At 43.4% G+C, this 25,432-nt stretch overlaps 1 protein-coding gene across 1 annotated transcript in view; it reads left to right on the top strand.

Moving 5' to 3' along the window:
• The first annotated feature begins 581 nt into the window (after nt 1–581).
• ninl (ninein-like) overlaps nt 582–25,432 on the top strand; it is a 45,400-nt gene continuing 20,549 nt past the window's right edge. The window contains exons 1-15 of the mRNA XM_038960453.1: nt 582–764; nt 1,076–1,172; nt 2,259–2,458; nt 7,968–8,034; nt 8,200–8,390; nt 9,839–9,991; nt 16,582–16,755; nt 20,905–21,041; nt 21,604–21,744; nt 21,889–22,063; nt 22,479–22,589; nt 23,318–23,407; nt 24,299–24,443; nt 24,736–24,804; nt 24,897–25,021. Coding sequence (XP_038816381.1) covers nt 582–764; nt 1,076–1,172; nt 2,259–2,458; nt 7,968–8,034; nt 8,200–8,390; nt 9,839–9,991; nt 16,582–16,755; nt 20,905–21,041; nt 21,604–21,744; nt 21,889–22,063; nt 22,479–22,589; nt 23,318–23,407; nt 24,299–24,443; nt 24,736–24,804; nt 24,897–25,021 — 2,058 coding nt within the window. The remainder of the gene's footprint in view (nt 765–1,075; nt 1,173–2,258; nt 2,459–7,967; nt 8,035–8,199; nt 8,391–9,838; nt 9,992–16,581; nt 16,756–20,904; nt 21,042–21,603; nt 21,745–21,888; nt 22,064–22,478; nt 22,590–23,317; nt 23,408–24,298; nt 24,444–24,735; nt 24,805–24,896; nt 25,022–25,432) is intronic.

The raw sequence follows: 25,432 nt of genomic DNA, 5'->3' as shown, positions 1-25,432 counted from the left end.
TGAATATCCTGATATTAAACTGCTGTTACTTGGGTTACTAAACCCCAAGGTCCTAGGCCGCCCTATATAGAAAGTTAGATTTTGCAATGGTATGTGTAGGGGGTAAACAAATAGTCCTACCAGTAAAAATGATTCGCCTTTTGTTTTTGTTGTTTACTTTTTTGTGGGGAGTGGTGGGTAACAATAACGACAGAATTCCCCCGCCTTACATAACTAATGGCAATCAGGACCAACTGCAGAATTCAGTACAGGACATTGCAACCACTGAGGCAGATGTTTTTGGCCTGTGGCTGTAATCCAAGATCAAGGGAATCAAATCCAAGCCTAAAAGCAGCAGATATATTTAGATGGACCGTCTCACTATAAAACATTTTACCACTGTACGTAGTCCAAGCCTGGTAGTCTATTGAAATTAATAAATTAGCCTCCCTGGATGTTAGACTAATTTAAGTTGCATTGTGTGTGTTTGTGCAAGAGTGCAGCTGTGGCAGTATGTGGTTGAACTTTTATTGTGCTTACACGGTCTCTTCCTGACCGCCATCCTACTTCACTGTAGGTGCAAGCCTACAATATGTACTGGGATGGATGAGGAAGAGCAGAACCGCTATGTGGCCCAGCTGAAGGAGGAGTTTGACAGCTGTGACACCACAGGCACTGGTTACCTGGACAAGGAAGAATTGTCATCACTTTGTCACAAGCTGTCCTTGGATGCTCACCTTCCCTTACTGTTGGACACCTTGCTAGGACCACACCACTATGCTCGGGTATGAGACCAGACCACCTTAGTAACATCTCTCGCTGTTGTGGATTTGCCTTAAATTTCCCTTACCAGCAGTTCATTAAAACATATGTAAAGCTCTGAAATGCATAGTTATAGTAAAAGTGTAGTAGTTGTATAATAGCTGTGTTATGACCGCTCTCCATTTTCTAATAGTTCTTAGGTAAGCCTGTATGCTCATTTGAAATCTCAAATCAGAAGCCCAAGACATTTTTGATCATGTTGCTGCCCTATTGACAGAACAGTAGTCATGTCTCACACTGTTGACAATTAACTCACTTTCCTTCTGTTATGCAGGTGAATTTTGAGGAGTTCAAAGAAGGCTTTGTAGCTGTGTTATCACGCTCTCTGGACTTCAGCACCTCAGAAGAGGAGAGCAGCTACCTGGAGCCAGGTAAAGCACGCATGCTGAGGGGTGAGGGGATTGATGTATGTCTGGTTTTCATTGATTACACGGCTGTGCAAACTGATTGAATCCAATGAAATCAGTTGTTTATATACCCAAGTAGTTTAGATTGCTGTTTATATTTGTTCATGGGCCCTATGTGGGGGATACGATAAGATTGCTTTATGTAAACAATGTATCCTTGTGGATAACGGCAAACCTTGGGGTCATTTATTTTATAATTTACGTTTTCAATGTTTGACAAAGGCACTGACTGAGGCTGAGACTGGAGCCATTGTAGTCTACCTAAGTTAGTTTGCCATCATTAAAAGCACACTAAAAAGCATTACTTAGTCAAGTAGTGTTTTGGTCTATTCTGGTTGTTTGTCTACTGCCCGGGTGGGTGACCATGAGCTCACCGAAATTAGGAAAATACTAGTGGAGACATCAAAGGGATACAGTATATTTAGTATTTTCCCTCCCTAAAGAAATATAGTTGATCATGTTAATAAGCTCTGTCCTTATTAGCCCCAGGCTGGATTATATTCTCTAACAAATACAGATTCAAATATATTACACTTCCTGTACCTTTAACAAATCCTAACTCAGTTGAGATATCATTTATTATACAGCTTTTCACTTTATATGATTTCTGAATGATATTTGACAACTGTTTTATAGTATTTTGAAATGTGTTTCTTGAGTTGGGGATTGTAGGAGGATCTAGGAGGGCAGCAGAGTTCCCTCATTTTCCCCAGAATGTTACAGTATGATGAAGTTTATTGCCAAGTTAGTTTCGGGACATGCCCTTTTAAAGAGTGTGTTTAACAATGTTTTTGGCTAATCTCTGGTTATACAATCTCTAATTTAGACCTTCACTATAGACTCTCTCCCTTGTTACTTTGTAACTAAACATTGCCAAGCTTCTGTGAGAATATGTTTGCAGTTGTAATTGTGGGCAGAAAAAATGCCCAGCTGGTCTAAAATATTTCTTTCTATATAAAGGCATTCTACTGTAATAGCATAGTAGACACCATTTAACCACTGCATCTCTCTCTGTCCTTCCCCACCTCCTTTCTTTCCTCTCCTCTCCAGTTGTTCCTGAGGAGGTGAAGCCCAAGTTTGTGAAGGGAACCAAGCGCTACGGCCGGCGGTCTCGTCCTGACAGGCCCGACTCTGAGCTCCCAGCTGAATTGGAGGACTCTCCTCCTTTCAGGACAGAGCAGAAGGAGCTCTCTCCCGCTGGCGTGAGGAGGGCCAAACTCCGACGCTCCACTTCTCTGGAGAGTGTGGAGGTAAGAGACGTGCTCCTAATCCCTCCCTCTCGCCCTCTGTCTGCTGTGTTTACATTGTGGTCGTGCACCATCATTTGAGAGATGCCAAGAAAGATAGCTGACTCTTGAGTTCTCAAGCTTGGGCCAGGGCCTAGAGAATATCTGACTGTTTGGAGAGAAATTCCCAACTCAGTGCTTCACTTCCATTTCCCTCATGTGTACCCAATGAATGGTGCATTGTGCTGGTGCTGGGTGAGGCCTGTCTCAAATATACAGTATATGTTTCCGGCCGACACACTCTTCAGACAGAGTGGGAGAGTAGAATCTCAGGAGTACATGGGGTTTTGGGCAGACGGTCCTACTCCACACTCAGGAAGTGGGATTATATGGAATGTGCTACTGGCAGCCCTCATTGGTGGCCCCCGCTCCCATCCCACACCATCCATCCCTCACTGTTTGGCTAAGGATCAAAGATGTGTCCCTCTGTTTCTTCCTCTCTCCCTTCTTCCATGGCTAATTCTTTCATTGGTTCCAATAGTTTCATCACATTTTATTACATTGTTTTTAGGTGTGAAATGACAGTAATGAGGCCCAGGAAAAGTCATGGTTAGGGGTTGCTGTGTGCTTATCTCACAACATCATGTCTATTGAAGGCCCATTGTTTTGGGCTCTAAATTGTATAACAGTAGAAGACAAGTGAAGGAAAGGTCATGGTGGTGGGTGACGGGGGGTATCTGTCAGTGTTAAAAGTGTTAAAGATGCAGTGTGAAATCCCTGCTGAGAGTGAAATGTTTGGGGCCCTTTTGCCGTCGGCCACCGCTGTTCGCTGTCTCTCTGTGTGTGGACATAGTTTGTGTATGTTTTGAGTCTGGATTGAGTAGGTTACTTGAAGTAAGAGTTGCATGATGGAGATGTTGATTATGAAAATATACATTTCGCACATTTATCTACGAATATTCATACATAAACTACATAATACACAACAAGCAAGGGTTGACTTGTCTGCCGCTTCCTGTTAACACAGCTCTCATTTTAGAAACCTATTCGGTTATCCCAGATTTTCTTTCCCATTTGAAATATTTAGATATTTTATGTAACGCTGCATTGACTATCTCTGATAGCTTGAGAGATTACGTCCTTCCAAAGCCTCTCTCTCCCTCGTCAGGCCATAGTGCCAGATAGATCCCTGTGCCATGTTTCTCATTAAGCTCTCCACCAATAATCTCTTTTAAATAGTTAACATTTCCAGCAGTTTAAGACAATACTTAAGCAGCTTTAAGCCTTGGTGGATTCCTAGTTACTGGAAGATAGAGAGGGAACTACTGTATGGCATCCCTGTCATATTGTTGGTTACAGGAGATAGGTCACTCCTTGGTAACAGGAACATACAGTCTGGGTGAACTATGTGATTGGGGTGGATTAATTGGGCTGGGGAGTTGATAAATCGTTCACCGCTGTTGGGCTGAAACGCACGTATTTCTTGTGAAAGTATTGTGGTGGAATGTCGCCAACAGCTAGCCCATGTTAGGTAAATAATTGAACCGGTCCTGTTAAATATTTCACACAAGCTCACACTCCTCTTTACGTCACTTTATATGTCTTATTTAGTTATCATACACAACCTACATTTATGTCTACACATCCTCCTACGATGCAGCGTGCCGTCCGGGTTAAATTCCTGAAGGACCCTTCTCAAGGACATGTTAATATTAGTGTCCCATTAGGCTGGCTTGCTTAATTTAGCACCGGTTTCCACTCACCTTTACCTCACATTCTATTTATTGAGAATTCTTTAACATGCTCTCTATTCAGACAGATAATTCCTTTTTGTCTGGTTAAAGCTGGTTGTCAAGAGTCTTCAATCTATTGTTGACTTACAGACATAAACAATATGATTTCATTCATCCAGCTGAAATGATTGCTTTTGAATGTTTATTCTTTGATATGTTGAGAGGATTAGTCATGTCTTCTCAATCAGCTGTCTACATCACTTCCCACCATTTTGTGTTGGTACAGAGTTTGATTATATTTATTAAGCCTCGAGCCACTGTAGTAAGCAGCACAATGGTGCTCTCCGACCCCGAAGTGGTGCTGATGACAACAATAATAAATTCACTGACCAAGTGTAGCCCTGCCATGTGTTGGAGAGAACCAAAATGATTAGATGGGGAGAGAGAGGTATAACAAGAATGAGAGAGAGAGTAGCCAATACTGAAACCATCACAGTGTTCCCGTTTGAAAAGCCTTTCATGGATGAGTTACGTAATATTGTTCAATATTTAAAGTTGATGATAATTGACGGTGGCTTGTTGCGTCATGATGAGCGGCCTGTTTCTGATGTGGTGCTGCAGCTTGGGGCCATGCCCAGATTGACATCTTATAATGAAGCTATGAAATTAATAGACTCATCTTCCACATGGGATTGATTTAAATGAAACTGTACATTTCAAAGATTGAGGGGGAAAATTTGACCTTTGAACCAAGATGGGTAGTAACCGATTCTCCCACAAATTCTGTCTGTTTTAGGTGTTACCAGGATTAATTTGGTTACATAATTATGGAATTTGGTATTATATAATAAACTGAAGTTATGCATTTCATTCTACAAAGTTCTTTGGACCTTGCCTCTGTATACCACTGGTTGGCGCTAAAACGCAACAAACCAAAGATTGGAAAGGGAACATAGCGACAAACATAATGGGTTAGATTACATTTTTATTTCACTATGGTTAGCAAAGGTACTTCACCTTGAATTTATTTTACACACTAGATATTTGGCTATACACGACATTTAGGACGTTTATGAATTGTAATCCTCACAACATTCCCTTGACAAAGCTATGTCTGATACAAAATCATGCGAATATTCATCCTTTAAAAAAGTTAAGATATTGTGTTATAAACCCTGTAAGTGTGCCTCCCAGCCTGAAAGAGAGACTGCTATGAGTAAGACGGTACTCAATAATTAACTTCCATTGCTAACTTCAGTTGAATTTCATTACTTCAGATAGGCTATTATGTAGACCATAATTAGTAAGATTCTGCAGCAAGTATACACACACACACACACACACGTGGAGGACGCCCTAAGCTCCTCTGTGTGAGAGTCAACGGCCACATGTGCTGCTGGGGATTACCAGTCTACTCTTGAGCCTGCTGGAATCACAATCTGCTGGTTGTTTTTACTCAGTGTAGCAGAAGTAATGTTGGCATGGTGGAATTCCTTATGGTCAGTTCATTCCCAGCTAGCACATTTGGTTCCTTGGAAGTTGCGGGAACGTATGTTTTTGGTTTCACATTGGTTGTGGAAACGAAGTCATACTTCAAAACTGAACGTTTTTTACAGATGGGCTATGTACAGGTGCAATGATCTGTAAGCTGCTCTGACAGCTGATGCTTAAAGTTGGTGAGGGAGATATGAGTCTCCAGCTTCAGTGATTTTTGCAATTCGTTCCAGTCATTGGCAGCAGAGAACTGGAAGGAAAGGCCGCCAAAGGAGGAGTTTGCTTTGGGGGTGACCAGTGAAATATACCTGCTGGAGCGTGTGGTGGGTAGTATATGGGGATTTGGTGTCAAAACGGATGGCACTGTGATAGACTGCATTCAATTTGCTGAGTAGAGTGTTGGAGGCTATTTTGTAAATGACATCGCCGAAGTCAAGGTTCGGTAGGATAGTCAGTTTTACGAGGGTATTTGACAACATGAGTGAAGGATGGTTTGTTGCGAAATAGGATGCCGATTCTAGATTTAATTTTGGATTGGAGATGCTTAATGTGAGTCTGGAAGGAGAGTTTACAGTCTAACCAGACACTTAGGTATTTGTAGTTGTCCACATATTCTAGGTCAGAACCGTCCAGAGTAGTGATGCTAGACGTGCGGGCAGCTATCGGTTGAAGAGCATGCATTTAGTTTTACTTGCATTTAAGAGCAGTTGGAGGCCACGGAAGGAGAGTTGTATGGCATTGAAGCTCGTCTGGAGGTTAGTTAACACAGTGTCCAAAGAAGGGCCAGAACTATACAGAATGGTGTCGTCTGTGTAGAGGTTGATCAAAGAATCACCCGCAGCAAGAGCGGCATCATTGTAATATACAGAGAAAAGAGTCGGCCCGAGAATTGAACCCTGTGGCACCCCCATAGAGACTGGCAGAGGTCTGGACAACAGGCACTCCGATTTGACACACTGAACTCTGTCTGAGAAGTAGTTAGTGAACCAGGTGAGGCAGTCATTAGAGAAACCAAGGCTGTTGAGTCTGCTGATAAGAATGCGGTGATTGACAGAGTCGAAAGCCTTGGCCAGGTCGATGAATACGGCTGCACAGTATTATCTTTTATCAATGGCGGTTATGATATTGTTTAGGACCTTGAGCGTGGCTGGGGTGCACCCATGACCAGCTCAGAAACCAGATTGCATAGCGGAGAAGGTACGGTGGGATTCGAAATGGTCGGGTATCTGTTTGTTTACTTGGCTTTCGAAGACCTTGGAAAGGCAGAGGTCTGTAACAGTTAAGGTCTAGAGTGTTTCCCCCTTTGAAGAGGGGGATGATCGCGGCAGCTTTCCAGTCTTTGGGGATCTGACGATACGACAGAAAGGTTGAACAGGCTAGTAATAGGGGTTGCAACAATTGCGGCGGATAATTTTAGAAAGAGAGGGTCCAGATTGTCTAGCCCAGGTGATTTGTAAGGGTCCAGATTTTGCAGCTCTTTCAGAACATCAGCTGTTCAGTGTTTCCTAGCCTCAGTGCAGTGGGCAGCAGGGAGGAGGTGTTCTTATTCTCCATGTACTTTACAGTGTCCCAGAACTTTTTGGAGTTTGTGCTACAGGATGCAAATTTCTGTTAGGAAAGCAAAAGGCTAGCTTTTTCAAACTGCCTGTGTATATTGGTTCCTAACTTCCCTGAAAAGTTGCATATCGCGGGGCCTATTCGATGCTAATGCAGAACGCCACAGGATGTTTTTGTGCTGGTCAAGGGCAGTCAGGTCTGGGATGAACCAAGGGCTATATCCGTTCTTAGTTCTACATTTTTTGAATGGGGCGTGCTTATTTAAGATGGTGAGGAAAGCACCTTTTAAAGAATAACTAGGCATCCTTTACTGACGGAATGAGGTCAATATCCTTCCAGGATACCCGGGCCAGGTTGATTAGAAAGGCTGCTCGCAGAAGTGTTTTAGGGAGCGTTTGACAGTGATGAGGGGTGGTCGTTTGACCGCGGACCCATTACGGACGCAGGCAATGAGGCAGTGATCGCTGAGATCCTGGTTGAAGACAGCAGAGGTGTATTCAGAGGGCACTTAGCAGGCACACTTACACACACACACTTCATCTGCTATACAAACTCTCTCACAACACACTTAGTAGTAGGGTAAACTAGCTTTCACAGTGCAGTTCTCACACGTGTCCGACACACTGACTAAACAACATAGCCAGATTATGATACGGTATGTGGACGGCCATATGGGTCAGCATTTAGGCAAGGTAGTTGTTGTTCCAGTTTTGAACACTTGGTGACATTCTTCAATGTCTTACTTCCAGAGTCTCAAGTCAGATGAGGAAACCGGAAGCCATAAGGACACCATCCATCAAACCTTTGAGGCACAAGGTACTTAAATATTTTTCAAGTTTACTTAATTGTACATTCAGTCTTCAAGACAGGAGTTTTCCTGGTTAGGTCATGTGATCAGGAATAACTCCAAGCCCTATTCATGCAGTCTAATGCTATACTCTTTGAGGGACTTTCATACTAACATCTGTACGTGTGTCTCAGGGCAGCAGAAGCGATGGAAGCGGGACAGTTCGGGGAGCCCACTCCAATCCCCTGGGCCAGGGGCCGAGGTGTCAGACAGACAGATGAGGGCAGTATGGGAGGAGCTTGGAGTAGGAGGAGGAGGCTTTCTGAACAGACAGGAACTGTCTCTGGTCTGTGACCACCTTGGCCTGCAGGACCTGAATTCAGAGGTATGGCCAGCCTAACATTTCAGAAAGTGGCTGTTTTAATTCCCTAATTCCCAGATCTGTGCACTTGCTGACTCTCCGTCAAGGGATCAAAGGCATTGGATTAGTGTAAACATGGGCCAAAGGAGTTTCCTCTCTATCTCTTATACCAGTATACATCAGTCCATTCCTTTTTAATCCATGAGGGGGAGTAAAAGAGTGCACACCTCAGGGAATCATCTGACTGCAGTCAGTAGTTACTTGCCAAAGATACACTACGTGACCAAAAGTATGTGGACACCTGCTCATCGAACATCTCATTCCAAAATCATGGGCATTATTATGGAGTTGGTCCCCCTTTGCTGCTATAACAGCCTCCACTCTTCTGGGAAGGCTTTCTGCTAGATGTTGGAACATTGCTGCGGGGGCTTACATCCATTCAGCCACGAGCATTAGTGAGTTCGGGTACTGATGTTGGGTGATTAGGCCTGGCTCGCAGTTGGCGTTCCAATTCATCCCAAAGGTGTTCGATGGGGTTGAGGTCAGGGCAATGTGCAGGCCAGTCAAGTTCTTCTACACCGATCTCGACAAACCATTTCTGTATGGACCTTGCTTTGTGCACGGGGACATTGTCATGCTGAAACAGGAAAGGGCCTTTCACAAAGATGGAAGCACAGAATCGTCTAGAATGTCATTGTATGCTTTACCATTAAGATTTCCCTTCACTTGAACTAGCCTAGCCCGAACCATGAAAAACAGCCCCAGACCATTATTCTTCCTCCACCAAACTTTACAGTTGGCACTATGCATTGGGGCAGGTAGCGTTCTACTGGCATCTGCCAAACACAGATTTGTCCGTTGAGTCCAATGGCGGTGAGCTTTACACCATGGTGATCTTAGGCTTGTGTGCGGCTTGTGTGAAGCTCCCAACGAGCTTCACACGTTGCTTTCAGAGGCAGTTTGGAACTCGGTAGTGAATGTTGCAACCGAGGACAGACGATTTTTACGCGCTTCAGCACTTGGTGGTCCCGTTCTGTGGGCTTGCGTGCCCTACCACTTCACGGCTGAGCCATTGTTGCTCTTAGACAGTTCCACTTCACAATAACAGCACTTACAGTTGACCGGGGCGGCTCTAGCAGGGCAGAAATTTGACGAACTGACTTGTTGAAAAGGTGGCGTCCTATGACGGTGCCACGTTGAAAGTCACTGAACTCTTCAGTAAGGCCATTCTACTGCCAATGTTTGTCTATGGAGATTGCATGGCTGTGTGCTCGATTTTATACACCTGTCCGCAACGGGTGTGGCTGAAACTGCCGATTGCAGTAATTTGAAGCAGTGTCCACATACTTTTGTATATATATTGGGTGTGTTATCCTAGATATGAGTAGTTTGAATCTTTCTCTCTGTATCTGGGTTTCTGTATTGAATTTGACTTCATGTTTTAACCCCTGACTCTACGCGTTATCACACAGGAGTTGGACGCCCTCTTCAGGAAGTTGGACACTGACCTGGATGGGAAGGTCAGCCTCAGGAAGTTCCAGAAGGGTCTTTCCAGAGAAAAGGGTGTCCCAGTTCCCACCTCCTCCACCCCCATACGCCCCAACCCCCACCGCTCACTCCAGCAGGTGAGCAGACAGACAGACAGAACAACACCCTTTTTAGGGAACGTGTACATGTTTAACAGTAATTTATTTATATGGAAATGTATGTGATTGGGTCTGGGTCAGTAGAGTAAATGTATGTAATTAGGCCAGAATAATGATCCGTGGATAATACAAATGACAATACATTGCCACGTTGGACCGCCTTCTGTCTCGAACTGAAGGGAATATTTGATATTCTATTTATAACAAATAAACTGTCACTTTGCATTAAATGTGGGCTGATTGGTGTTTGAACCTGCAATTTGTAACTTTTTGGGGCCCGGACCAAATTCACATACGAATGTGAGTTATAGATCTGTCATTCTCATTGAAAGCAAGTCTAAGAAGCGGTAGATTTGTTCTATGTGCTCTATTTCTGTGCTTCACGTTCTAATGTTTTGTTTTTGTGTCTTACTTTTGATTTTGATACTCTAGCCTCAACAGCTGAAAATACAACATTTTTGGTTATAGCAGTTTAGATGGTACAATGATTCTAAACACTATACTTGCTTGTTTTGACACATAAGCTGAAATTAGGAGAACTATTAGAATTGCAGCAACCAGGAAATGGCAGAGTGATTTCAGCATATTGTACCTTTTAAGGACCCAGCTAGCACATTTGGTTCCTTGGAAGTTGTGGGAACTTAAGTTTTTGGTTTCCCATTGCTTCTGGGAACAAAGCCATATGTTTCTTGACTGGTAAAGGACAACATTTTTTAAACGTTCTGAGAACGGAAGTGATAATTTCACCTGTAGCTGGTTGATAGAATGCCAAGAGTGTGCAAAGCTGTCATCAAGGCAAAGGGTGGCTACTGAAGAAGCTAAAATATTAAGTATTTTTTGAATTGTTCAATACTTTTTGGTTACTACATGATTCCATATGTGTTATTTCATTATTTTTAATGTCTTAACTATTATTTGGACCTCTTGCAGTCTCTATGGGGGTGCCACAGGGTTCAATTCTCGGGCCGACTCTTTTCTCTGTATATTTCAATGATGTCACTCTTGCTGCAGGTGATTCTCTGATCCACCTCTACACAGACGACACCATTCTGTATACTTCTGGCCCTTCTTTGGACACTGTGCTAACAAACCTACAAACGAGCTTCAACGCCATACAACACTCCTTCCGTGGCCTCCAACTGCTCTTAAATGCTAGTAAAACTAAATGCATGCTCTTCAACCGATTGCTGCCCGCACTCTCCCGCCCGACTAGCATCACTACTCTGGACGGTTCTGACCTAGAATATGTGGACAACTACAAATACCTAGGTGTCTAGTTAGACTGTAAACTCTCCTTCCAGACTCACATTAAGCATCTCCAATCCAAAATTAACTCAAGAATCAGCTTCCTATTTCGCAACAAAGCCTCCTTCACTCATTCCGAAAAACATACCCTCGTGGAACTGACTATCCTACCGATCCTTGACTTCGGCAATGTCATTAACAAAATAGCCTCCAACACTCTACTCAGCAAATTGGATGTAGTCTATCACAGTGCCATCCGTTTTATCACCAAATCCCCATATACTACCCACCACTGCGACCTGTACGCTCTCGTTGGCTGGCCCTCACTACATATCCGTCGCCAAACCTACTGACTCCAGGTCATCTATAAGTCTTTACTAGGTAAAGCCCGCCTTATCTCAGCTCACTGGTCACCATAGCAACACCCACGCGCTCCAGCATGTATATTGCACTGGTCATCCCCAAAGCCAATTCTTACTTTGGCTGCCTTTCCTTCCAGTTCTCTGCTGCCAATGACTGGAACAAATTGCAAACATCTCTGAAGCTGGAGTCTTATATCTCTCTCTCTAACTTTAAGCATCCGCTGACTGAGCAGCTTACAGATCATTGTACCTGTACACAGCCAATCTGTAAATAGCACACCCGACTACCTCATCCCCATGTTATTACTTACCCTCTTGCTCTTTTGCACCCAAGTATCTCTACTTGCACATCATCTTCTGCACATCTAGCACTCCAGTATTAATGCTATATTGTAATTATTTTCGCCTCTAGGGCCTATTTATTGTCTACCTCCCTACTCTTCTACATTTGCACACACTGTACATAAATATAAAAATCTTTATTTTCTTTTGTGTTATTGACTGTGTTGTTTTTGTCGCACTGCTTTGCTTTATCTTGGCCAGGTCGCAGTTGTAAATGAGAACTTGTTCTCAACTGACCTACCTGGTTAAATAAATGTGAAATAAAAATAAGTCAATAAAATTCTACAATGTAGAAAAGAGTAAAAATAAAGAAAAACCCTTGAATGAGTAGGTGTGTCCAAACTTTTGACTGGCACTGTACATATGAAATGAGTAAAACAGTATGTAAACATTATCAAAGTGACAAGTGTTCTATTATTAAAGTGACCAGTGATTCAATGTCTATGTACATAGGGCAGCAGTCTCTAGGGTGCAGGATTGAGTAACCTGGTGGTAGCTAGTGACAGTGACTAAGTTCAGGGCATGGTACTGGGTGGAGTCCGGTTAGTGATGGTTATTTTTCAGTCTGATGGCCTTGAGATGGAAGCTGTTTTTCAGTCTCTGTCCCAGCTTTGATGCATCTGTACTGACCTCGCCTTCTGGATGATAGCGGGGTGAACAGGCTGTGGCTCGTGTGGTTGATGTACTTGATAATCTTTTTGGCCTTCCCGTGACATCGGGTGCTGTAGGTGTCCTGGAGGGCAGGCAGTGTGTACCCGGTGATGCGTTAGGCAGACTGCACCACCCTCTGGAGAGCCCTGCTGTTGCGGGCGGCATAATTGCCGTACCAGGTGGTGATACAGCCTGACAGGATGCTTTCAGTGGTGCATCTGTAAAAGTTTGAGGGTTTAGGGGCCAAGTCAAATTTCTTCAGCCTCCTGAGGTTGGACCATTTCAGATTGTCAGTGATGCGTACGCCAAGGAACTTGAAACTTTCCACCTTTTCCACTGCGGTCCCGTCAATGTAGATAAGGGGGTGCACCCTCTGCTGTTTCCTGAAGTCCACGATCAGCTCCTTTGCTTTGTTGAGGGAGAGGTAATTTTTCTGGCACCACTTCGCCAGGGCCCTCACCTCCTCCCTGTAGACTGTCTCATCATTGTTGGTAATCAGGCTTGCTACCTTTGTCATCTGCAAACTTGATGATTGAGTTGGAGGGGTGCGTTGCCACGCAGTCATGGGGGAACATGGAGTACAGGAGGGGGCTGAGCACGCACTTTTATGGGACCCCTGTGTTGAGGATCAGCGTAGTTTCGATCTCTGCGACATGGCTGGTTTTCCCTTTGTAATCCAATTTTGTCATGGGTCCCTGCTACATACAACTCTGCTGTCTCTGTACTGACGTTTTGCCTGTTTGATTGCCTTATGGGGGGGATAACTACACTGTTTGTATTCAACCCTATTCCCAGTCACCTTGCCGTGGTTAAATGCGCTGGTTCACGGTTTCAGTTTTGCGCGAATGTTGCCATCTATCCATTGTTTTTGGTTTGGGTAGGTTTTAATAGTCACCGTGTCAGTGTTATTCTCAGAGGCAACCCAGAACATATCCTAGTCCGCGTGATCAAAACAATCTTGAAGCATGGGTTCCGATTGGTCAGACCAGCGTTGAATAGACCTTAGCACGGGTACTTCCTGTTTTGAGTTTCTGACTATAGGAAGGGAGGAGCAGAATGGAGTCGTGATCTGATTTTCAGAAGGGAGGGCGGGGGAGGGCCTTGTAGTCATCCCGGAAGGGAGAGTAACAATGGTTGAGATTTTGAAGCTCTAGTACTACAGGCAATGTGTTGATAAATCTTCGGTAGTGTTTTCCTCAAATTGGCTTTGTTGAAGTCTCCAGTTACAATAAATGCGGCCTCAGGATATGTGGTTTCCAGTTTGCACAACTGCAAACTCAATGAGTAGGTCGTTCAAGGAGTATGATGCGAATTTGTGACGTCATCAGCCTCCCCCTTGCTTGAGGAACAATAGAGAACAAAATAGGAAAGGCCCATACCCCCAGCCATTTGTGCTTTGACATGACTTACCTGGACCACCTATTGAGATGTGCCTTTTATTAAGTAAATTAGGTGTTAAATGAGGGGAAAAGGAGACTGGAGTGCCACCTTAATGTTCTGACAGTTGAAATTATTATTTGGTGTTACCTTTTTTGAACCCCGAGTACAGATTGGACACACAGAAATTAATTTCCTTAGGCATTAATCATGCAAACACATTTCTATTTTATTGTGACATCATCAGTGAGATTTCAACTTATGATTTTCTTTTTTCTATCCATGGAATTAGTCCACTGCGCCACCAGGATGGTGCTAGCATGCCATGTTTTTTTAAACTCATACAAAGCTGTTCATTTTAATCTATTCAAACATACCCCATTTCAACGGAAACGAGCACTAATTAAGATTAGGGGTGACCAATTAGTGGGCCTGAAAACAATTTACAAGATAAAGGATAGAGAGTTTTGTTGACACTGAGAACGGAATGTATATGTTTTTAAATAACATTCTTTGGACGTTAATGTTTTCTTGTTTTTTTATGGAAAGTTTTCTTAATGTTCAAAAATATGACTTTAAATAAGGAAACCTGCAGAAATAAGGAAACCTGCAGAAAAGTACTGAAATTCCCACAGAAGAATGTTTTCCTAACTTTCAACTATTTGAGAACATTCCTAATGTCAAACCAGTTGGAGAATGTTCCTAGAACATTACCAAAATTGAAATTAAATGTACCATGTTTGAACTTTTAGGAAACATTCTGTTAAAGTAATGAAATAACAAGAAAATGTTTTTTTTTTGTCAAGTTCCTTAAATGTGCTGAGAATGTTCCAAAGCCAAGCAACTATCTTGCACCATTCCCAGAAAGGTGTGGGAAGGTTGTATGCAAAAGAACCATAGGACAACCACACTCTCACCAAGAAACATATGGTTCGCCGAACGTTATGTGCTTGCTTGGGAGGCTCTTGAAATATTCTCTGTGGCTTATAGTTTAGTTTAGGATTAAGATAAAGGCATAATAAAGTATTCAAAATATGTTCTATTGATTAGAAATTGTCCCTTCCCTTCAGTATCTGACATAAAAGGCAAACAGAAACTTTAACCCAATTCTGATATTTTTTCAGTAATTGGTCTTCTGACCAATCAGATCTGAAAAAGATCTCATATATGAAGATCTGATGTGACTGGTCAAAAGACCAATTAGACCGCCACATCCTGCTGTTTCACCTGCGGGATAGTTTGAGACCAACCACCCAGACAGCTGATGAAACTGAGTATTTCTGTCTGTAATAAATCTCTTTTGTGTGGAAAATCTCATTTTGATTGGCTGGGCCTGGCTCCCCAGTGGGTGGGCCTATGCCCTCCCACACCCCTGCCCAGTCATGTGAAATCCATAGATTAGGGCCTAATGAATTAATTTCAATTGACGGATTTCCTTATATGAACTGTAAGAGCCAATTTATGCATTATTCTAGTGTTGGAGGTGCCTTATGGATGGTGTGACGCAATTGTGGAGCCCCGGGGGTTACCACATCGCCGTGTGCCTCTCAAATGTTGTAACAATGCAGAGTGCTCCGTATAGCTCCGCATTTACATGATTGGTTAACAGTAGTTGAGGGCAGAAGGTCCTGTAAAACACAAACTCACTTCCTTGACAACCTCCTTCACAACAGCTCTGCACTGCTCTGAGAAGCACAAAAAGTATGTTTGCTCTGACTGCCACCGCATCGCAGAAAATGCTGTATGGCCAATGCAGACGTCGTATTGACCATGCAGCACATTTTTTGAAATTGTTGCATGTTGCGTTTATATTTTTGTTCGCTATAGTAGGCTGTCTGTCTCTCTCAGATGACGAATGCTCCAATTTCCTGCTGGTCAATTAAGGCAGCAGCCAATCATAAAATTGACTGTTGGGGGCAGAGCTTAGTTTGCCCTTCCTGCGTTTGCTTGCTGAATGACCATTTCCACACGAAGAGAAAGCCAAAGTTTGAAATCATGTATTGCACTTCAAGCCTGATATGTCGCCGTGGTCTGTTAACATGGGCTATGAAAGACAACATCCTTTCTTTCCAAGCTTGGCATGTTGGTGCCTCCCATGTATTAGGAACAACTAGGTACATGAACCAGCACTGAGACAAAAGTGTGTTTCTCAGGCTTGCTCAGAACATAAATACTACTGCTACTCCTCCATGTCCCAAACTGGTGTGGGATGTAAACCATGAGCAAATAGGGAATGGAATGTAGGCTAAGCCATATTAAGTGTTATAACAGCAAAATTGCGTTTATTAATGGCGCGTGCAATAATGTATTTGTGGTGCTGAAGCTCTTTTGTCTGTGGGAGCCTGGATTACACAATGCACAGTGGAGGTGGGTTATTCTTAGAGAAAGCGGCATGACCGAAGGAGGTGTTTCTGCTACAATGCCCTTTGTATAACTTTCTTTTTGTATTTCTATGGCATTTGGGAACAGAGGTGAGGCGGAACTGCGCAGTGCCACACTGATCTACAGCAGTGTTCCGTGGAGGAGGAACTAAATTGGGCCATCAGCTAGCCTGTTCCTGTAGCTTTCATGTCTTCCTCTGTTTTCTGCCAGGCCTTTGAGGAGCGGATGGTGCGCTCCACCTCTCCATCTCTTCTGTCTGCCACCGTGGGCCAGAGGCTGCTGACCAGGCTGGACGATGGGTCGGGCTGCACCAGTCCAGAGAGGGTCATCACCCTCTGGAATGAGGAGGGCATCCGGAACAGCAGGGACATCCTACAGGTCAGTGCCGGACTTGTACCATGACAGTTGGCTAGTTGGATCCTGTCACTGTGTTTGATGTTAGATAATAAGCACCCAGTGTGAACATCATGTGGTTTTTAGTGGTTTAGCATGCTCTGGGCTTGTGAGCAGAATCTGTGAAAGGTAAGTGTTACGGAGTCTAGTTGATAGGTAATCGACTAGCTGGACTGTTCCCCAGACTCCACGCGTAGGGATTTGTACAAGGCTTAACAAGGCTATTGAACTTGACATTGGTGTCTGTCTTTATTCCTTAATCCGACATATCATACAGAAACAGTAAGCTTTGTGAGAAAGTTATGAACCAATGTACGTCTTCATCCTATTACTGTTTTTTATTTGAATATCCTCCAGTCATGGATACACACGCTCATTGCTTGTACCAGTTATTTTCAGAAGTTGCTTTGAAATGTTGATTACTCTTCCTTTGCTTCTACTTGAATTGAAATGTTGCTGAAAAGCCTTGGTGTTCAGGGATTGGTACAGGTTTTTCAATGGGTGGGTCTAATCCTGAATGGTGATTGGTTAAAAGCACATTCCAGCCGGTGTCTATTCCACAACTTTCCACCGGCTAAATCTATGAGGTTAAAATGCCTATTTACTCTGTTCCATCTGAATGCGCAATCCACTGTCTCATCAGCCTAGGCAGGCAATTTATAAACTTGATATCCACTATAAAAAGCATCTAAACATTACCTCACATTTCTTTTAGACTAACATTTAGTTTTCGAAAGCAGAGATTTGTATAAACCTTGCTGTCTGTCTCACTGACATTTGCAACATCGTTTCAATATAAAAATTCGATCTCCAGCTGTCCCATTGTAATGAACGTGTAGGAGTCGGGGCGAGATAGACAGGCAGGCAGCGTTTCTCAGCCAGTCGAAATCATGAATCAGCTGGCATCATTTTTATGGATATATACAAAGAAATGTCAATTGAAAAAAGGTCAAACGAAGTGCAGTCTTTACTTTGTTGTTGGCTAGCTCCTCTGAACAACAATGTCCTGATGAGAGAGTGCAATTTATTTGCCAGGCGAAATCGTGCCTCATTAGATCATTGTTATGGATGTATCCAAATAAATGTCACTAGAGAACTGCTTAAACAAATGCAAATGCTGCTACTGTTATTTTTTTAAACGTTTGACGTGACTGTAAGTTAGCCGTAGTTGGCTGGCTAGCAAGCAAGTGATAAGAACGTTGCCAGCCAATATGGCAATGGAACATTTAGAACGAACGACTGAGTCGCGTCCATAGATACAGAACAAAAAGACTGAACGACTGGGTCGCATCTCTGGCAACCGAACCAATAGAACGAACCAGCCGGCTTGGGTAGCAACCCTAGATTTGTGTCGAGACTATATCTTGTGGAAGGATGAAATAGTATGAATAAATTAATCTAAATAACGTTTTTAAATTAAAATATGTTAATCAGTATTTGAATATGTTGGTAACCTGTTTTATAAAAGTGAAAATGCCCTCGAAGCTGGTGTTTGGAGGATATATTGGCACGGCAGCTGGTGTTAGGAGGATATATTGGCACGGTTTGCCTTGCCAATATATCCTCCAAACACCGGCTTCTCGGGCATTATCACTTAAGTAAAGAAGGCTGCAAGATTTCTAATTTCATCATTTTGACAAGACAAGTTACATAAACTGTATTTCTGACTCCTTTAGGGGCATATCTCCTTCCTGTGTGTAAAATGTGTAATAGGAGTAGAATTGAGATTGTGAGTTCCAGTTACATGTAGTGGATGGTCTTTTGGTTTAGATTACATGCTGTGGTGTAGAACTATAATCTATGGAACACTGCCTACAAAAGGCCCAAGCAAGACACACTCTAGTTACATTATGTGTTACTGAAATAATCCTCTTGTAATCTGACACATTTTATTACATGAGGATGAACTGAACTTTGACCTGAATTTATATTTACCATACACCAGTTGTCAAAAACACCTGGGGCCTCATTTATAAATGTTGCGTATGCACAAAATATGCCCGAAAACATGCGTGCGCCTGTTTTCACGTGAAAGTTTGCATTTATAAAAACCGAACTTGACGTGAGAATTTGCTTAGCCTCCCGCAATCTTTAGACCATGTGTACACACTGTTTCTTGTGGCTGAAGTATTGCATTGCAAGAAGGCGAAAGTAGCCTTGTGCAGGAATACACAACACTTTTTTTCATAACAAAAAACAGGTTGCTAAAAATAATAATATGCAATAATTTGCAGTTAGCGAGAATCTATTTATTTGGTCTTTGCATTCTAAAATCATTAGAAATAGGCCTATATATCCGATTTATTTATTACATTTCCATGATCAGTGGAGAATAAATTCCTCACCTTTTCTGACCGATGGTTTCGTACTCGCGAAATAGCCTAGAGGCCTACAAAAAGTTAGGATAGGCTACCAGTCGTCTCATATGCCTCAGTTGGTAGAGCATTGTGCTTGCAACGTCAAGGTTGAGGGTTGTGGGTTCAATTCCCACAGGGGACCATTTCAAAAATGTTAAAAAATGTATGCTGCTCTGGATAAGAGCGTGTACTAAAATGTAAAAACGTCCCATCTCTCATTTAATTTGACCCACTTCACAGTAGTAAATAGATAAGCTATTTCAAGTATTTTGCTCTTTGCGATCCGATGCGCAATTCGAAGGTAGACCAGGTTCACCTTTTCCATTGATGTTTGTAGGCGACATCTGAATACTGTAATTTCACATTTCTCGAGTAGACAATATTTCATTTATTAACATAATGCATATATTATAATCATTGCAGAATACATTCTAAAGCTTTTCTGGCCATGATGCGTTAATATTCCTAAAGTAGCCATACATCAAATTGCCATGCACATGGCTCAATTAATTGGTCCTATTAGATAGACTATTATCATTTCTAGTTTTTTCTCTATGTATCCGAAAGGGAGCATGGTTTATAACATACATTCCAATTTAACAGGTGAACAGACAGTTGATCTTGATCTGAAACCAAGCCATGAGGTTGAAGGAATTGTCCGTAGAGCGCCAAAACAGGATTGTGTCGAGGCACAGATCTGGGGAAGGGTACCAAAAAATGTTTGCAGCATGGAAGGTCCCCAAAAACACAGTGGCTTCCATCATTCTTAAATGGAAGAAGTTTGGAACCACCAAGACTCTTCCTAGAGCTGGCCGCCCGGCCAAACTGAGCAATCGGGGGAGAAGGGCCTTGGTCAGGGAGGTGACCAAGAACCCAATGGTCACTCTGACAGAGCTGTAGAGTTCCTCTGTGGAGATTGGAGAACCTTCCAGAAGGACAACCATCTCTGCAGCACTCCACCAATCAGGCCTTTATGGTAGAGTGGCCAGACGGAAGCCACTCCTCAGTAAAAGACACATGGCAGCCCGCTTGGAGTTTGCCAAAAGGCACCTAAAAGACTCTCAGTCCATGAGAAACAAGATTCTCTGGTCTGATGAAACCAAGATTCAACTCTTCGGCCTGAATGCCAAGTGTCACGTCTGGAGGAAACCTGGCACCATCCCTACGGTGAAGCATGGTAGAGACAGCATCATGCTGTAGGGATGTTTTTCAGTGGTAGGGACTGGGAGACTAGTCCGGATCGAGGCAAAGATGAATGGTGCAAAGTACAGCGAGATCCTTGATGAAAACCTGCTCCAGAGCGCTTAGGACCTCAGACTGGGGCGAAGGTTCACCTTCCAAAAGGACAACGACCATAAGCACACAGCCAAGACAATACATGAGTGGCTTCGGGACAAGTCCTTGATTGGGCTCTGGCCCAGCCATTATAGAATAAGGCTGTAACATAAAAAAATGCGGGAAAAGTCTATGGGTCTGCATTATTTTCGAATGCATTGTATAATGCTCGTTCACACAGCCACAAATCTGGTTTATAACATATGGTGTTAGCCAAATGTATACATCTCCATATATTTGTGAGCATGCAATCTTTTCAGAAATGGCGCACGCAGATATTTAGTGTAAATTATACGCAACTGTTATAAATTAGGCCCCTGGTCCTGGAGAGCTACAGGGTTGCAGGCTTTTGTTCCAACCCTGCAGTAAAATAAGGACCAGGGTTGATGATTAGGTGACCACTGCCGTAAGTTTGCCAGTTGACCTCATGCTGTTCTATCCCCTCCAGACTCTGGACTTCCCCCTGGAGGAGCGAGTCAGTCTGGCGGAGCTCACCCTGGCCCTGGACAATGAGCTGCTGGTCAGCGGCAACGGCATCCACCAGGCCGCTCTCATCTCTTACAAGAACGAGATCCAGTTCCTCCAGTGAGTCTTTGGTTTGATACTGTATACTTTGGTACTGCATGCTTCTATGGACTCTATAGAGGTTATGGTCAAAGACACTTTAGTGCATCCTCTGGATTAATTTCCTGTGTGAGCCAATGACCTTAAACTGAGACCAAATCATTTACATCAACTCTTTATTGATTTCATGGTCAATAATTGCTATAGGGGGAATCATTGGTTCAACTTCACACTGTAATAGTCACACAAAACCTGTAGCCTACATTTTACATAATGGATTTTTGGTTGATAGATTTGTACTATGTCTCCACCTAGAGGTGAGAGATGTTGATGTTTTCATATTGTTGATTGCAACAATCATTGCCTTGTCAGTTTACTGACCATCTTTGGAACCAAAATACTGCATTCTTTCAGTAAGTATTAATTTGACAATATTAAACTGCTGTGGTCAGCCTTTTTTGATTCTTTGTGCATAATGTACATAGAATAACTGCTGTTAAAGTGAGTCCTCCATGATCAGGTCATTCTGGTGAGTGTTGTGCTTAGGTCCATGGCCAATGTCTGTCCGCGGTCTATCCCTCAGGGTCCTAGCAGACCAGGCTTGTCAGGAAAGGGACAAGGTCAAGGCCGACCTGGAGTGGGCCGACAGGAGAAACCTCCAGCTGGTCAGAGAGGTGGATGACAGGCACGCCACTATTGAGTCACTGAATGAAACCAAAATCAAGTAAGACCTTCTCTTCCTTCTTGCCTCCATGTCATTCTGTATGTTACAGACTGATGTGATGGTTGGAAAATCTTGCTTGACTGGTTGTGTATTGTCATGCGTGGTGGATGGAACTTTTTTGTTAAACTTCCCTCTGATTGGCAGGGGTCTGGAGCAGGAGTTCCGGGATAGGCTAACGGCCCTGCGCAGTGAATCGGAGCAGGAGAGCGAGGTCTTGCTACAGCAGGTGGAGCGTGAGCGGGCCAAGCTCAAAGAGGAAGTGGAGGTCCTACATGCACAGGATGCCAGTCTGCAGGAGGAAATCTGTAATGCCACCCAGGTGACAAGCACTATAGATACACACCGTGAGGTTTTTACAATGATAAAGGAGTACTAGGAATGCAGACGATTGCTTAACCACCCTGCCTAAAAGATTCCTTGAGCTTAACCTCTATTTGATTTCACTTCATAAGAGGCTCCTCGTGCTTTTGAATGCACGTCTTTTGCATGAGTATAAACTGGTTAAGTTTCTGCAAGCAGTTTGTTTTCATCTCACCCACTTGCCCACTTTGTTTTCATTTCACCCACTTGCCCACGGACAACCAACGAATGCCAGACTCCTGCTTAGCTTCTTAACAATCCCCCATCGTTAGTACCCCTATTACTCTCTGTTATGGAGTGGTTATACTGTGTTGCTGTGGATATCTTAAAGCGGTATCGTATCACTCTCAATAACCCTCCCTCTGGGCTAACAGGAGAACCGCCGTTTGGAGGAGGAGGACAGTGTTCTGAAGGGGAAGCTGTCGGAAGCAGAGAACACCATCTCCAAGCTGCAGAGAGACCTGGACCAGCTCCTACTAGACAAGGTGAGAGGGAACTATGTGAGGATGGGCTTGATGTAGGGTGACCGGATTTAAAATTCCCAAATGCGGGACAGTGTAGGCTATACATGAATGTTTTTTTCAGGCAGCACCCCTCAGGGAATGTAAACAGTTAGGAAGGGGAAACTTTTAAAATGGGATTGAGTGAAGTAGCAGCAAATATGTTAAATTAGCAACTAATGAGCATGGAGAGTTTTATGAAATTACCTTTCAGTCTAATATGGCTATTTATGTGCTTTTGTAGCTCTTCGTTAGACGCAAGCTTTTTGGAAGTACTGGTAGTTCTCTCCAAGTTTATTTGGAATTTAGCCCAAAAAGATTTCACAAATGGGATTGGTTGACAATATGATATTGGCCTACATCTCTTCTTGCACTGTGCAGAATATCAGCTCTCAACAACGATTGGAGAAATTTTTTAACATCACCAGCACCAGATCCTTATATATCTTGTCATAAGCGCAAGGTGACTTCAAAAAAGACCGGTTGGAATGTCAATTCTCATTAAATGAATAGGAAATCTGACTGTTTTAATCTGTTGATCAAAAGCGGGACAAAGGGCCAAAATGCAGGACTGTCCTGCACAATCCGGGATATGTGGTCACCCTAGCGTGATGATGTCCTGCTGTGGTAACTCATCCCTCAGGGAGTGAGCAGTGCGGTTTTGCCAGGAATTAATGATTGATAAGTGTTTCCGTTTTGTTTGGCTGACACAGTTTGGGAGCCTGGATCCGAACAATACAGGGCTGCTAAACCAGGAGGAGCGCTTCTCTGAGATCATCAAGGAGTACGAGCTGCAGTGCCGGGTAAGAGTGTGTGTGTTGGGCCTCCCGAGTGGCGCAGTGGTCTAAGGTACTGCAACACAGTGCTAGCTGTGCCACTAGAGATTCTGGGTTCGAGTTCAGGCTCTTTTGTAGCCGGCCGCGACCGGGAGACCTATGGGGCGGCGCACAATTGGCCCAGTGTCGTCTGGGTTAGGGGAGGGTTTGGCCGGCAGGGATGTCCTTGTCCCATCGCGCACTAGCGACTCCTGTGGCGGGCCGGGCGCAGTGCACGCTGACACAGTCGCCTTCCAGGTTAAGTGGGCATTGTGTCAAGAAGCAGTTTGGCTTGGTTGGGTTGTGTTTCAGAGGACGCACGCCTCTCCCGAGTCCGGTTGGGAGTTGCAGCGATGAGACAAGACTGTAACTACCAATTGGATACCATGAAATTGGAGAAAAAGGGGGTGACAAAAAAAATTCAAGAAAGGCTGTGTGTGTTTAAATAATCATGCCTTGCGTGGAACCCCCAAGGGGGCTCGACCTGGTTTCCCTTTCACAATTTTCCAAAACATAGCGCGGTAATTAGTTATACACTGCATGCATAACATTTATGATTTATGGCAAACCTATTTTTAAAGACTTTTTGTTTACTTGCCCGGACAGAGTCGAGACCTGTTTTGAGTGTGTGAATGACAATCCTCTTGATTTATCCAAACGCCTCCCATTTTGGGAAACTAGAAAGTGAAGGTGAGCGTGTGTTATTCTAGGTTCACAGACTTTGTGATGCAGTGTGGTTTGAATAGCATGTGCGTGGCAGTGAGGCCATTGTGACTAATACTGCTCTATCTTAATACTATTTCTGCTGTGCTTTGCTGTGTTTGTTATGTATGTTTGTCTGAAGTATTGCATGTTAAATGACACGTCTTTGTCTCACAGGAGCTGCGGGACCGGAATGACGAGTTGAACTCTGAGGTGGAGACGTTAAAGAGTCAGGGGATGGGGAGGCGACCCAGACGGGCAAGAGACACGTCCACACACGCGTGGTCCAGCCGACGATCACTGACCACTGAGTCTGACTCTGGTAAATCCCACTCATAGCCCTAAGCCATATACTGTGTTCACCCGATTTGTCCCTATAATTGATATTCGTGCCCTGATTAGAAAATATATTTATTTATTTAAACGTACAGTATATGGGCCTTGTCCTTGGAGGACTGAAAGGCCCCTCCTATCTCTCTTCCCCACCCATGTATGCACATACTCTTTCACACACACCCTCTCATTTCTCCACTCAGTCCCACTCCATTTACACTGACAGTTTCACTTTAGCCACTGACCTACTCTCTACAGTAATCTTGTCCATTGTGCTTCAGATGACCCTGAGATGAAAATAGGCGTATCTCCCATGGCTAGCAAAAAGCTACAAGTGGCCAATAAGAATGGTAAGAATTGGAAACATCAATAATTTTTTCCCTCTGTAAAAACCTGTTGGATTTGACTCGCCACCTTGGTGTTTTTATTTCTATTCCTTCAGGCCTGGGTTGTCTGGAGAGTCTGCCAGGTCCGGTTGTAAGCATTGAGACGGAGATGGCCATGGAACAGTTTAAGGAGAGGCACAGCCAGGAGGTGCAGGACCTGAAGATTGAGTTAGAGACCAAGGTAGAGGAGGCATTCTGATACGCACGCTCACACTAGGTTTTAATATTTTCAAGAAACTACACATTTTCCTTCCTGAGAAAATTGCAAGAAATTACGGGCTTCCCGGTATTCCCGTTCAAACCGGAAGTGGTATTTAAAAGCTATAATACCAGCGAAAAAAATCTGACATGATTATACCACTATAAATGGAGAAATAGACACATGAATCTAACGGTTTCTTGTTGTATTTGTTGCAATTTAATCAACTCAGTTCTCTCAAAGTCACCACACTATTTAATTGATGTAGCCTAGTTAACAGGTCTATGACGCACTGTTGGCCAACTGTTAAAATATTATGAGGTTCTTACAGTCTAGTGAAAATTACATTCATTTTAGCCTACCTTTGACTGAAAGATGCAGCTTGGTCATTTT

The sequence above is a fragment of the Salvelinus namaycush genome, chromosome 22, assembly GCF_016432855.1.
Source record: "Salvelinus namaycush isolate Seneca chromosome 22, SaNama_1.0, whole genome shotgun sequence".
Lineage (NCBI taxonomy): Eukaryota > Metazoa > Chordata > Actinopteri > Salmoniformes > Salmonidae > Salvelinus > Salvelinus namaycush.
The sequence above is the reverse complement of the archived record's forward strand: the minus strand, read 5'-3'. Positions and strand labels throughout refer to the sequence as shown.